Genomic DNA, 14,319 nt, shown 5'->3' on the forward strand with positions numbered 1-14,319 from the left:
CTCCTTTTCTCTGTTTTACAGGTAAGAAAGGCTCTGAGAGGTAACAGGTATGCACAAGGCAGAGGAGGCCTCGTTTTCAGCCCTCTAGCTTCCTGGGGTTTCTCCTCCCATCCCTGTGCCCACCCTCCTTAGTCTCCTCAGCCCAACCCCATCCCAGCCCCTGGCCCTGGGGCTTTTGTGTACCAGACGGAAGGAGCGTAGCACAGACAGTCCCTGTACGTTGGCCAGGCCTAGCTCTACCAGGCTGAGGGTGACGATGATGCTGTCGAAGATATTCCAACCCTGCTGGAAATACTCGTAGGGGTCCATGGCGATCAGCTTCAGAACCATCTCTGCTGTGAAGATGCCTGTGAAGACCTAGGGGGTGGGGTGAGGCCCTGTCACAGAGCCTTGGGGAGCCCAGGGCCCTGGGAGTCTCCCACCCAACTCCCACCTCCTGGCAGAGGCTGCGGGGGCTGAGGGGAAGGGGTCCAGAGCCCTGAGAGGAGCAGGAGTGGCATGCATGGCCTGGAGGCAAAGGCCAAGCCATAGGGCCTAGGTGGGTACAACTCTGAGACCTGTTCCCATTCATTTCTGGCCTCGTGACAGTGGGCAAGGCACTTCACTGCTTGAAGCCCCAACGCTGTCATAATATTCAACATTTGCAGGGCGCTTTGGTTCACTTTATGACTTCATTGGTATCCTGATCTCTACAATGTTGGGAGGGATTCTCACACGCATTCCACACATGAGCAGTTGAGGCTCAGCTAGCTGGGCAGCTAGCTGGCATCACAGCACCCACACGGGAACGAGCCACATCTCAAGCCCAGTTCTCAGGTGCTCAGTTCAGCATCCTGCCTCTATGCCTACAGCCTCTCCACAGGGACCAGTCCCAGGATCTTGCAAATCTTGGCAGACTCAAAGCTCTAGGGCAGGGACCAAACGGAGCAAAATCAGTGAGAAGAAGACCAGAGCTGCCCCTTCCAACCCTGGACATGGGGTCTGAGGATTGCACAGTCCCTGAAAGCTCCCTGGGCACGGCCCCCCTCCTGCTGGGCACCAGCTGCCCTGGGTCCACAGCCTGCCCGGGCACATGCTGAGCCCCTCCCAGAGGCTGTCACTGGCCACAGCAGGTGCCAAGACAGCAGCATAGTGTGGGCAGGGGGTGGGCAGGCGGGCAGGCCCAGTCCATCACGCACATCCCAGCAGCTGTGCCACGAGTCCAGAGCACGCCTTTACCCCTCCAGCCCAGCCTGCCCATGGCTGCCTCGGCACCTCGATAGGACAGACGTGCCTGCCTTGAAGGCTGGGGAGCCCAGGGTTTGATTCTCGTGCCACCCACCCAGCCCCGGTTCTCTTCCAGACCCCAAATCTTACTCTCCCTGGCTTCCCCTAACCTTCAGGGTTGGGGAGCATCTCGCCCATTTGCCGTCCTGGAAAAATTGCAAAGGGAATTGGGAAGGGTGGGGCAGGGCTGGAGGAGGAGGCGGCTTTTCCCTTTGTCAGGCTCCTCTGGGGCTGGCAATGAGGTGATAATGCTCCTAATGGGCCTGGATAAGCGGGTGGATCAGTGGTGTCAACAATAGTGGAGCAGGAAAGGGCTGGAAAGAGGAGAAGCCTGGCCACGCTGGAGAAATAGGTGAGGGCTGGGGGAGTAACCCCTGCAGCCCACTGGTCCTGGGTAGCCAGGGCTATAGGTCCCACTGCCAGATCCCTTAGCTCCTTTCAGGCCCATGACAACTTCTGGAAGTGGACAGACTTGTCAGCTAGCCCCTTCACCCCTATCTCCACACCCCCAATTCCTTATCCCTGCTTCCAGGGCATGGTCTGGATCCCAGATCCCCAAGAATCTGGACCTTAAGAAGCCCAGCGCCTCACCCCCATCTCCCTGCCCCCAAATGTCCTGAAACCCCAGTTCTGTGTGCCACAGATCACCCCAAGTACCCCCCCACATCAACTCATGCCCCCATATGCTGGGAAAATAACCCCAGCTTTCCGCACGTGTCCCCCACCGTGCCCTATATTTACATACAGCCATACAGCTTCACTGGGCCCCATCCCCTCCTATCCTGCCCGTGAATGATCCCCTCCCCCGCCCCTCCCTACCAGGTTGCCCACAGTGAGCACGTTGTCAAAGTGCTCCGTCATAGGGTAATGTTCCATGGCCATGAAGAGGGTGTTGAGCACGATGCAGATGGTGATGCCCAGGTCCACGAACGGGTCCATGACGATGAGGTGGATGATGTTCTTGAACTTCAGCCACGGGGTGCAGCAGTTCCATATGAGCACTTTGTGGGCGCACTTGTACCACCATGGTGGGCACTTCTGGTGGGCCTCTTCCAGTTCTGGGAGAGGGGTGGTAGCAGGTATCTGGTGAGGATTATCCCCTCACGTGTCCCCGGCTCCACCTAGAGCTTTGGTTCCACCTTCCAAGCCCCGCCCCTTAGCACTCCACATCTCAACCTTCCAGCAAGGCCTATTCCTAGTTCCACCGCCTCTTGCGTCACCCTTACTGTCACCTCCCCTGTAACCTCTGCCCCACATGGCTTCACCCCAAAGCCCCGCGCTCTGAGCGGGCTCCAAGCTCCACAGCCTCCGTGAGCACCCTCCAGATCCCGCCCTCTAACCCCCGCCTACAGCCCCACCTCTGGAACGCCTGCGTCCTCACCGCCCCGCCCCCTACTTCAATCTCCACCACCACTCACTGCATCACCCTCCGGACACACCTCTCCAAACCCCGCCCACTCAAAGCCCCGCCCCTCAAAGCCCCGCCTCCTCAAAGCCCCACCCCCGGCTCCATGCTCCTCCGCCTCGCAGAGCGCATCCTCATGTCCGGCCCCTCTAAATCCCGCCCACATTCCCCCCCACTCCTGAGGAAGCCCCGCCTCCTCCCGAAGCTCCGCCCCTTAGTGCAGTAACTCACAGGCCCACCTCATCAGCAAACTTTTCCCCAAGCCCCGCCTTTCAATGGCCTGCCTCAAGCCCCACCCTCTTGACTCACCCTACAAAGCCCCACCCCTCAGGGAGCTGGACAGGACGCCCACCCCCTCCCAGAGGCCTAGGGCTGCGAGCCTGGCCTGTGAGATGCCCTAATCTGTCTGGGTCCGAGTTCCCAGGGAGAGGCGGGAGGCCACTGCAGGGGCTTGGGTTCTAGCCCCATGAGCTGCTGGTTAGTGCCACTCTGCACAGACAGATCTCTCGGGGATGCACTGTGGGTAATACCGGCTCCTCCAAAGTGTCCCCAACCAGTCCATCCTTTCCCACCAGGGTGGCCTTCAAGAAACATCTCTTGTTCTTGCCACCCCAAAGCCATGAGTGCTTTGTAAGGACCGTGGGATGAAGCTGCTCCTCCTCCTCCTGGCCTTGGTGGGCTGTTTGGCTGTGTGGAAATATGGGGCACGGTGGGGACACATGCGAAGTGTCCTTGGCCCAGGCGTGATCTCACTTACTCATCACAGCAGGTAAATACAATCAGTGCCTCCAGGTAAATACAATCAGCGCCTCCCATTTCAAAGACGAAGAAAAGGGACTGGAGTGGGTGGCAGCCCCATGGAGACCCTGGATTCATGCCGGGGAGGGTGGCTGAACCTTCCCCCCCACACCCAGTAATTAGCACAGTGAGTCTCACTCAAAGCCTCCCCAGTCTGCACCTCCACCCCTACCCTGTGCTTCTGCAGGTGCCCAAACAGTGTCTGAGGCCCAAAACTTCTCACAGTGGTCCCAGGAACAGCAGGGTGGAGAGGCCTCCTCCCCCAGCATTCCCTGGGTACCCTCTGGCAGGGCATATGGGCACCTGGATACCTGTCATACAAGGTCAGGTGACATGATGACCTCTAGAGATCTGCAAAGTCCTGCAGGGCCCCCAACTCCCTGGCACAAGACAAGCCGACCTGGGGAGGGAACCAGATCTCTGTGTGTCAGAATTCCTTTACTCTATTGTCCCTTTTTCCTGTGCTTCCTCCTTCCCTCCTGCCTTTCCACTTCCCTCCCTCTCATCCATCCATCCATCCGTCTGTCCATCCATCCGTCCGTCCGTCCATCCATCCATCCATCCGTCCATCCATCCATCCATCCATCCATCCGTCCGTCCGTCCGTCCATCTGTCCATCTATCTGTCGTGTCATGTCTATTCACCCTCTCTTATCACGACATCCTTATTCTTCTGAGATTCAGCATGTGGCACAGGGATTGGGGAGTCTGTCACTCTGCTTGGGCAGAATTTGACTTTTGGCCTTTAACTTTTACCCAGAGAACACTTGAGGAGCAGGATGTCTGGTTTCCGGAACACTGGGCCTTCTGGTTAGTATTATTAGCCTGTGCTTCCCATTGGGCAGCCCCCAAGGCCCTCCCGGAAGCCCCCAGTTCCCATAGCAGCCTGGCCTTGCAGCTAGAACTGGGCCAGGTTAAGACAGGACTATATTTATCACAGCCATTTCTTCTATCCAATATTAAGTTACTGTCCTGAAGCTGGTCCAGCCAGGCCCCACCCTGACCTCAGGGGCCTGAATGGGTAGAGGGGGCACAGGGCACTCACCTTCCATGGCATCCCTATCCTCCTGAATCCAGTCCAGCCAGGCTCCACCCCTACCTAAATGGGCACGGGGGCACAAGGCACTCACCTTCCATGGCGTCGGAGATGCCGCTGTCTCCGCTGCCGCTCTGCCTTGGGGCTCCCTTCTCCCCTTGCGATGTGTCCAGGCTGCCATTGCAGTCTTTGCCATGGGCTGGGTCCCCATCTGCCTCCCCACCTTCCAGAGCTTGGGCAGCCTTGGCCTGTAGACCAGCAAGAGTGACTGGCAGGAAGTACAGCTCTGAGCCAGAGGGATGGACTAATTGACCCTCAGAGCTTCTTCCAGAGTCCTTCAGGTTGGCAGCCCCTCTTCCTGGCCTGTGTCAAACTTAGTGCAGGTGGGGGAGGGACCAACCTCCATGGTGGTGGGGGTGACAGGGTAGGGACCAAAGTGACTAAAGACCCTCTGCCCTGAAGACCCTTGACTCTGATGCCCTGACTAACCCTCCACTTGTTGACAGAATGAGAAACTGGTCAGCTGCTCCCTGGGGCCTCACCGGGACCTGCCCCTCCCTCAGTATGGATTCTTCCACTACCCAGAAAGCATCACAAAACCAGAAATATTTGAGCTGGAAGAATACTTCAGGTTTAGCTACTCCAGATTCCTTGTTATAGACAGGGAAACTGAGGCACAGAGCAGAGAAATGCTTTTTCTACTGCTTGGATCCCTCCACCCCCCTGCCACCAGCAAAGCTCCCAGCCCAGGGCCTTCTGCTCCTTCTGCCTCAAAACCCCTACCCCCGTGTCCTCCCTCACCCTCAGCCCCCCAGGGAGAAGCCAGTGGCAGCCCCAGCTGAGGGCAGGTAGAACCCTGGGTCCTCTATCTCCTTTCCCTGAGTCCAGACCTTCTCTAGCTCCTCCTGGTGCTTTTTGAACTTCTCAAGCATCTGCTGAAACTCCTCCTCTTTCTCCTTATCCTCGGCCAGGGTGGCCTCGTTCTGCTCGGCATATGCCATGGCCACCACGGCCAGGATCAGATTGATGAGGTAGAAAGAGCCCAGGAAGATGATGACCACGAAGAAGATCATGTAGGTCTTGCCAGCTGCTCGAAGGGTCTGGGAGTGGAGGGAGAGGGAGTGGAGGGGTCCCATGACATCCACCTCCTTTGACCCAGTGCCCCTTTCCATACATCCATTGCCCGGACGGGTAAGCAGAGCCCCTCCCTCACAGAACCTGGGGAATTGATGGCCGTCATTGGCATGCTGAGCCATGTTCTGGGGAACTTCAAAATATCTACTTGGGACTCAAACGTTTCTGGTCTCCTGGCTCAGAGGAGGACCGAAGCCAGGCATCCTGATATCAGAGAGCCAGGACAGAAAATTGGTGAACATGGGTTTGGGGTCAGCTTGAATTCTAGCTTTGCCACAGTGCCTGGCACCTAGTAAGAACTCAACAAATAGTAGCTATTATTATTATCTAATCAATTTATTTATTTTTTTTAGATGTAGTCTCGCTCTGTTGTCCAGGCTGGAGTGCAGTGGTGCCATCTCGGCTCACTGCAACCTCCATCTCCCAGGTTGAAGTGATTCTCCTTCCTCAGTCTCCTGAGTAGCTGGGATTACAGGTGTTCACCACCAAACCTGGCTAATTTTTGTATTATTTTTAGAGACGGGTTTCGCCACGTTGGCCAGGCTGGTCTCAAACTTCTGACCTCAAGTGATCTGCCTGCCTCGGCCTCCCAGAGTGCTAGGATTACAGGCATGAGCCACTGCACCCGACCAGTAGCTGTTATTATTTTTGTTATTGTTATCAACACCATCAATGTTAGAAACATCACCAGGCATTAGAAGGCACTGTCACTCCAGACTCAGCCTGCCTTCCCTGCAAACAGTAGAAGGCAAATAAAGTATGGGCAGCATTGAATTTCTTTCTTTCTTTTTTTTGAGATGGAGTCTCACTCTGTCACCCAGGCTGGAGTGCAATGGCGTGGTCTCGGCTCACTGCCACCTCTGCCTCCCAGGTTCAAGCAATTCTCCCTCCTCAGCCTCCTGAGTAGCTGGGAATATAGGCGTGTGCCACCACACCCAGCTAATTTTTGTATTTTTAGTAGAGACGGGGTTTCACTATGTTGGCCAGGCTGGTCTTGAACTCCTGACCTCATAATCCGCCCGCCTCCGCCTCCCAAAGTGCTGGGATTATAGGAGTGAGCCACCGCACCCGGCAGGCAGCATTGGATTTCTAAGCTGCCCTACTGGTTATCGTGAGGCCTAGGGGACACTGGGCTTATGCCTGTGCTAGTTCCAGACCTTGGCTCTGAAAGCAAAGGTGTGGAAAGAATTAAAGCTGTGGCTTGGCTCGGGGCAGCTGTTCAGTTTCAGAGAGCACAAGCTCCTATAAGGGCACTGTGGGAGTCCATGAGGAGATGGCCCAGCTGGGGGGTTGGCCATCCTGTGTTAGACCCCATCAGGCCCTGAAGAGGCTGCAGGGATGGAGGGGGAGTGGCTATAGGGTTGGGGGGCAGGGTGGGGGCAGCTGTACCAGCTGGAAGAGGTTCTCCCAATAGTCCTGTGTCATGAGGCGGAAGAGAGCCAGGAAGGCCCAGCTGAAGGTGTCATAGCTGGTGTAGCCATAGTTGGGGTTCCGCCCGGTCTTGATGCACTCATAACCCTCGGGGCAGTGCCTGGGAATAGGACAGGGGGCTGGGTTTAGGGTGGGAGGAGCACTCCAGCTGGGGACAGATGGGGACCCCAGGGGAAAAAAATCCATCAGTTCTGCCTGTGTCCCACAGAAAAGTATTCCATCCATGCCCACAGGTTTCCCTGTACTCCCATCCACCCCAGGTCCTCGTCTCTAATCAACTCCCACCTTCCAAAACCCCTGGGCCGCCTTTCCTGCATCCCTTAGCATCACTTACCCAGCATCACTGCTGTTCCCACAGAGCAGGGCATCATTGGAGCCCTCCAGGAAGTAGAAGTTCCCTTTGGGAATCAGAGGCCACAAAGGAGGCAAGTCACCCACATGCACACAGTGTGAGCACCTGCGCCCATTGCACACCTGTGGACAGGTCTGCGTGTACCACATAAACCAAATGGATGTTCCCTGGCTGCCTCTTCCCCGTCCTTTAAGGACAGCTCCAAGTTCCAAGATCTCTGGGTAGGGACTCGGCAGGGAGCTCAGCTTGAGCCCTGTCAGCCCAGTGCCCAGTGTGGGCAAAAAGTCACGACGCAGCAGCGGCACAGAGAGGGAACGTGTACGTGTGTGCATGGGGCTATTGTGTACCTGTGTAGGGCCCCTGAGTGAAGGGTGAGTGGGGGCTGGAATCCAGGTGCCAGGGTGAGAAGGGTTACCTTTTCCTAATTTTCAAGAAGGCACTATGTAGACTAACAGTAGCTGTGTGAGAATGTGTGTGTTTCTGGCATGTGTGCCTGTGAAGATGCATATGTGAATAGGATGTGGGTGTGTGGGTGGGTGATGGTGACCCTGCCAGGGTGTGAGCATGTGAACATGTGGTGTGATGAAGGAGAACAGGGGGTGCACAGGTTAGGGAATAGGAACTATAGACTCTTGCTTTGCATAGTGAGAGCTTTAGGATATTTTTTTTTAGACTGAGTTTCACTCTTATTGCCCAGGCTGGAGTGCAATGGCATGATCTCGGTTCATTGCAACCTCCGTCTGCCAGGTTCAATCGATTCTCCTGCCTCAGCCTCCCGAGTAGCTGGGATTACAGGCATGCGGAACCATGCCCGGCTAATTTTTGTATTTTTGGTAGAGACAGGGTTTCACCACGTTGGTCAGGCTGGTTTGGAACTCCTGACCTCAGGTCATCTGCCTGCCTCGCCCTCCCAAAGTGCTGGGATTACAGGCGTGAGCCACCGTGCCCGGCACTTTAGGGTTTTCAAAACAGTTTGCCATTTGTTGTTGCAGTAACCCTTTGAGGAAGGTATTGTTATCTTGATTTTATAGGTAAGGATTCGGAGGGCTGGGGAGATCAAGTGACTAGTCAGAAGTGACACAGGCTGCCAAGTGCTGGATTTAAGCTCAGGTCCTCGCCATACTATTTGTCTCATAAGAAGTGGAGACAGGGCGGGGTGCAGTGGCTCACGCCTGTAATCCCAGCACTTTAGGAGGCTGAGGTTGGAGGATCACATGAGGTCAGGAGTTCAAGATCAGCCTGGCCAACATGATGTAACCCTATCTACTAAAAATACAAAAATTAATTGGGCCTGGTGGCACATGCCTGTAATCCTAGCTACTCGGGAGGCTGAGGCAGGAGAATCGCTTGAAGCCGGGAGGCAGAGGTTGCACTGAGCTGAGATGGCACCTTTGCACTCCAGCCTGGGTGGCAGAGAGAGACTCTGTCTCAAAAAAAAAAAAAAAAAAGAAAATGTGGAGGCAGAGGCTACCCTAGAGACTGGGATAGGATCCCCCTTGCCCGTCACCCTCCATTCTTACCTTCATCACTGATGTAGGCGTCCCAATCAAAGGTATCGTTGGTGGCCCAGCTTGCATGGCTGTTCCACGTGTCATTGGCATACCATGAGTCATTGCCATACCACATCTCATTGCCATACCATGTGTCATTGCTGTACCACGTGTCATTGCTGTACCACGTGGTGTTGGTGTCGTTGAACGGCGGGGGCCAGCGCACACACTTCTGCCTCAGGTTTCCCATGAAGAGCTGCAGTCCCACCAGTGCAAAGACACTCAGGCAGAAGACAGTGAGGATCATCACATCCGATAGCTTTTTCACCGACTGGATCAGGGCCCCCACGATCGTCTTCAGCCCTGACCGCAGAGAGGGCAAGGATATTGGCAGGGGGCGGGGCAGGGTGATAACAGAGCCCCCCGGCCCCCACCACCAAGCTTTTTCCTATTCCATCTTCAAGACTTGACTTACTGAGCACCACTACTTCCCCGAAGCCTTCTGAAATTAACCCCACCCTTCTCTGATCACATCCTCAATCTGGAGCCTTCAAATGGCCACAGACGCTCAGCCACTAGGAGAATGAACTATAAAGACCTGATGGGCTGTTGCCTGACCTATAGAGCAAACAAAGGCATACAGCAGAGCTTAATACATGTCACTAGGTTAGTGCTCTCAAAGTGTGTTCAACAGAATGCTAATCTCCCATGCTGTGCCCTTAAAAAGGGGGCGTTGATAATGTTTGGGAAAAGCTGCATTCTAGATTCTGCTCTTGGAGAGTCATTATGTAGTTGATCCTATCAAAGGCTCTGAAAAGTCCTGCAGAAATAAACAAAAACTTTATTTGTATTTATTTATTTATTTAGAGACAGAGTCTCATTCTGTCACCCAGGCTGGAATGCAGTGGCGTGATCTTGGCTCACTGCAACCTCTGCCTCCTGGGTTCAAGTGATTCTCCTGCCTCAGCCTCCCAAGTAGCTGGGATTACAGGTGCGTGCCACCACACCCAGCTCATTTTTTTGGTACTTTTAGTAGGGATGAGGTTTCGCTATGTTGGACAGGCTGGTCTCGAACTCCTGGCCTCAAGTAATCAGCCTGTCTTGGCCTCCCAAAATGCTGGGATTACAGGCATGAGCCACCTTATCTGGCCTATTAAACAAAAACTTTAATCCCACGTATCCTTAACATATTTGACCACAGAACCCTTTTCCTTAAAATGCCTAGTAACACCCGAGGAACAGCAGAAGCTCTAGACTGACCTTGAAACGTCATTATATTCTTTAGACAGAGAAAGGCATAAATGATGCTGAAAGAATCCCAGGGGCAGATTCCCATCACTTATGGAAGAGCCATAACTTCTTCCTTGGGCCTAATCATAGTTCCTCTTGCATTAATAGGACTTCATTTCCTTTTCTTATCCTGATATGGAAAACAAATTCTCGGCAGCCTCCTTATAAAAGCCCTCCTGTGCCCCAAGAATGCTGGCAGCTGGCACAGAGGAAAGGCAACGCCGTCTTGGCTCAGTGGCCAATGTACAGTGTGGAATTTGGGAAGTGCTTCCTCTCCTGGGTCTCACAACTTCCTCGTTTGCAGTCAGAGGGCTTTAGACTAGAAGAGGGCTCAGGTACTTTCTTTCTGTCTTTTCTTTTCTTTTTTTTTTTTTTTTTTTTTTTTTGAGATAGAGTCTCGCTCTGTCGCCCAGGCTGGAGTGCAGTGGTGTGATCTGGGCTCACTGCAACCTCTGCCTCCTTGATTCAAGTGATTCTCCTGCCTCAGCCTCCCAGGTAGCTGGGATTACAGGCACGTGCCAACACGCCCAGCTAATTTTTGTATTTTGAGTAGAGACGGGGTTTCACCACGTTGGCCAGGCTGGTCTCAAAGTCCTGACCCCAAGTGATTCACCCGTCTTGGCCTCCCAAAGTGCTGGGATTACAGGCGTGGGCCACCACACCTGGCCTCAGGTACTTTCTCACATTAGGATTTAACAATTTCCCCTCTTCCCAGAGCCTGATCTCTATCCCTTTTCTTTCTCTCCTTTACTGGGAGAGAATCTCCAGTTTCTCTACATGCTCTTTTGCGGGTCTGAATGATCGGATTCTATTGATTTCATGCTTCTTGATGAATTACTTTGGAATTGCTCTGACCCTATTGCTCAGCAGGTGCCTGGTGTGTTCCTAATTGAGCTCTCAGGGCTCGGACTTTTCCTCATGGAGCCTTTTGTGTCTCTCTTTGCTCTGCTCGGTCTGCTTATTTTATTGAGCACACACGTATATACCACAAACCATGGGCCAGGGGCTGTGAGGGCCTTACAGATATTAAGGCATTTAATCCTTATAACAATCCAAGGAGTGGTACTATGAGTCTCCATATTCTACAGATAAGGAAACTGAGACATGGACAGGGCGAGGCACTTGCCCAAAGTTAAAGTTAGGAAGTGGTAGAGGTGAGAATTGAACCCAGGCAGTCAGGCTCCAGAATCTGTGCTTTTTTTTTTTTTTTTTTTTTGAGACAGAGTCTTGTTCTTTTTCCCAGGCTGTAGTGCAGTGGCAAAATTACAGCTCATAGCAAAATCACAGCTCCTGGGCTCAAACTATCCTCCCGCCTCAGCCTCCCAAGTAGCTGGGACTATAGGAGAGCATAACCAGGCCCAGCTAATTTATTTTCTTTTTTTTTTTGAGATGGAATCTTACTGTGTTGCCTAGGCTGGAGTGCAGTGGCATGATCTCGGCTGACTGCCACCTCTGTCTCCCAGGTTCAAGTGATTCTCCTGCCTCAGCCTCCTGAGTAGTTGGGACTACAGGTGCACATCACCATACCAGGCTAATTTTTGTATTTTTAGTAGAGACAGCGTTTTGCCTTGTTGGCCAGGCTGGTCTCAAACTCCTGACCTTAGTTGATCCAGTCGCCTTGGCCTCCCAAAGTGCTGGGATTATAGGCATGAGCCACCATGCCCAGCTGAGTGTGTGCTCTTAACCAACTTGCCATGCTGCCTCTCAAATGCCCTTCCACGTAGGACCCCATCTGCCCTCTGGTCACGTGGGCCCCTCTGTGTCCAGGCTTTGCTTTGAGTTCTACAAAAACACCAGCCTGGGAGTGTTATGACACTGAGTCAGGCTCCAGGCCTACACATGGTACGGGGGTCTCTCAGCTCAGGTAGAGGGTCCCTGCACCTCCCCAGTACCTGGGATGACCGTGATGGTTTTGAGGGCCCGCAGCACCCGGAAGGTCCTCAGGGCTGAGATGTTGCCCAAGTCCACAAACTCTGTCAGGTACCTGGGTAGGGGGTGGAGGGGGATGGGGACTGTCAGAGCCCAGAGTGGGTGGTAGGACAGAAATCAGGGCTTCTCCAGGCCTGGGATGAGGATTCCCAAGAAATTGGGGGTACCACAGGGTCTGGGGGCAGGGTAGACAGGCCCAAAGCTCCTCTGGGAGCCCGAGGGTTAGGAAGGACGGTGCAGGAGCTCTGAGGGAGTGGGGATGGCAAAGATAGCCCGGCTCGCCCAGCAGATGAGGACCCATGGGTCTGTGGGTCAGAGCTGCCTCATGTGATTATCAGGAGTCCATCAGGAGAGTGCTGAGCCAGACCCTGAGAATGGCAGCTTCTAGAATTGTGCAGCTCCCTATCTGCACAACTGACCAATGTCCCCTGCAGCCCTCAGCCCAGGCAGCTGCCCTCTTTGAGGCCTGGCCCCCTCCCCTCACCCACCCCAGCCTCAGGATGTCCTGGGGCCCCTGCTCACGCCATCATGATGACACTGAAGTCCAGCCAGTTCCAGGGGTCCCGGAGGAATGTGAAGTCATCGACACAGAAGCCTCGGGCCAGTATCTTGATGAGGGACTCAAAGGTGTAGATCCCTGTGAAGGTGTACCTGGGGGGGAGAGGGCCGGCCGGGGCAGGCATGTCACCTGGGCAGGGGTGAGTGTGGCAACGACAGACCCCTAGAAGGGAGGGACACAGAAATGAAATATGCCACTCAGGTGGCTAAGGACACTAGCAAATGATAGTGTGGCCACCCCAGGGACTCAAGGTGTGGATGAGGGTCACAATGACAGTGTGTCTCCCTGAAAGACAAGAGCAGCGCCACACAGAGGTGCAGACACCTGAGATGGACTGTGTCCCAGGGCTGGGGAGCTCAGGGAGTGGGGAGACTTACTCCACATTCTTGGACCAGGGAGGCGGGTCACTCATGGTCATAAATACACAGTTGGTCAAGATGGTGATCATGATGAACATGCTGAACAGCGTGGGGCAGGGTCAAGGAAAGTGAGGAAGCAGCTAGGATGGGAGGTGACAGAGGTCTCCTGGGCCAGAGCACCCCATCTCGCCCATCCCTAACCCCTCCCACCTCTCCCATCTTGGGCAGGATATGCGTGGATGAGCACCTTGATGGCCCCGCGCCTGACCACGCTGAAGGGGCTCAACAGGTAGAGAGCAGGTGTGGCAGAGAAGCGGAAGATGGCCTTGCCCTTGTTGAGGACGATGAAGGTCTAAGGTGGGGAGAGAGGCTGTGAGACCCGGGGACAGACAGACAGACAGACAGACGGATGGGTGGCAGACAGACAGAGGGAGCCTTCCCAGGCCCAGACCTTCTTATTGCTGTAGTAGGGATCCAGGTCCTCCAGGGGGATGCCGATGACCTCCGGCGGGGGGTCTCCATAGATCATGGGTAGGTTCTTGCCAGCCTCCAAGTCACTTCGTGGCTTCCGTTCGGGCTCCTCGATCTCCATCTGCTTGTTCCGCTGCAGCCGGGCCTCCTCCTCCACCGCCCGCTGTTCTATGGCTGCCAGTGACTCCCGGGTGAAGGGGCGCAAGCACTCAGGGCCCAGAGGCACCAGGGTGCACAGAGATGGTCTGGCCATCCTCGCATCCTGGGCTCAGAGACCAGAAGGGTGGCGGGTGCCCTGCGGAGCTGCAGTGCGCAGCCCCGGGGTGCTGGGCGGCCGCCCCTCCCTGGGCCAGCCGTCCACTCCTCACCTCCTGCTTGCCCAGTGGCCGAGCCGGGGAGGTGGGCGTGCAGGCTCTCTCGGGACTGGGAGATGTGCCTGCAAGGTGCTGCTGCTGCACAGGTGCTGGGCACAGAGCATCACCCCTGGCCCCACACCACACTTTCCCCAGCAGTGGCAGGGGCCGCCCCCAGGACCGACAGCAAACCAACCAGATTCTTTGTGGCCTTGGGACTTGGGGCCAACACCCCAGTGCCTTCGACTGCCTCCTGGGCCCAAGCTCCGGGAACTGTGTGGCTTCAGCCTAATGGGACAGAGAGAGAACCACAGCTGGCTGTGCTCAGGCGACCTCTGGATAGGCCAGGATGAGGGGATTGGTTGGGGGTTTAGACCAAAGTGGGACTGGCACAGGGACTTCACCCTGAGGGCCGACGTGGATCCTGATATTGGCCACCTGGAGATG

The 14,319-nt window shown here is 55.0% G+C and overlaps 1 protein-coding gene across 1 annotated transcript in view; it reads right to left on the reverse strand.

The window, feature by feature from the left end:
• Positions 1-13,849, reverse strand: part of SCN4A (sodium voltage-gated channel alpha subunit 4) — a 34,390-nt gene extending 20,541 nt beyond the window's left edge. Inside the window, exons 1-12 of the mRNA XM_030799590.1 lie at positions 13,500-13,849; positions 13,282-13,400; positions 13,067-13,156; positions 12,653-12,781; positions 12,094-12,185; positions 8,942-9,274; positions 7,404-7,467; positions 7,028-7,169; positions 5,395-5,604; positions 4,599-4,752; positions 2,086-2,324; positions 184-357 (exon numbers count right to left, since the gene is read on the reverse strand). Of these exons, the coding sequence (XP_030655450.1) occupies positions 184-357; positions 2,086-2,324; positions 4,599-4,752; positions 5,395-5,604; positions 7,028-7,169; positions 7,404-7,467; positions 8,942-9,274; positions 12,094-12,185; positions 12,653-12,781; positions 13,067-13,156; positions 13,282-13,400; positions 13,500-13,772 (2,019 nt within the window). The 5' untranslated portion in view covers positions 13,773-13,849. The remainder of the gene's footprint in view (positions 1-183; positions 358-2,085; positions 2,325-4,598; positions 4,753-5,394; positions 5,605-7,027; positions 7,170-7,403; positions 7,468-8,941; positions 9,275-12,093; positions 12,186-12,652; positions 12,782-13,066; positions 13,157-13,281; positions 13,401-13,499) is intronic.
• Between the last annotated feature and the right edge of the window lie 470 nt (positions 13,850-14,319).

Source organism: Nomascus leucogenys, chromosome 19 (genome assembly GCF_006542625.1).
Source record: "Nomascus leucogenys isolate Asia chromosome 19, Asia_NLE_v1, whole genome shotgun sequence".
Lineage (NCBI taxonomy): Eukaryota > Metazoa > Chordata > Mammalia > Primates > Hylobatidae > Nomascus > Nomascus leucogenys.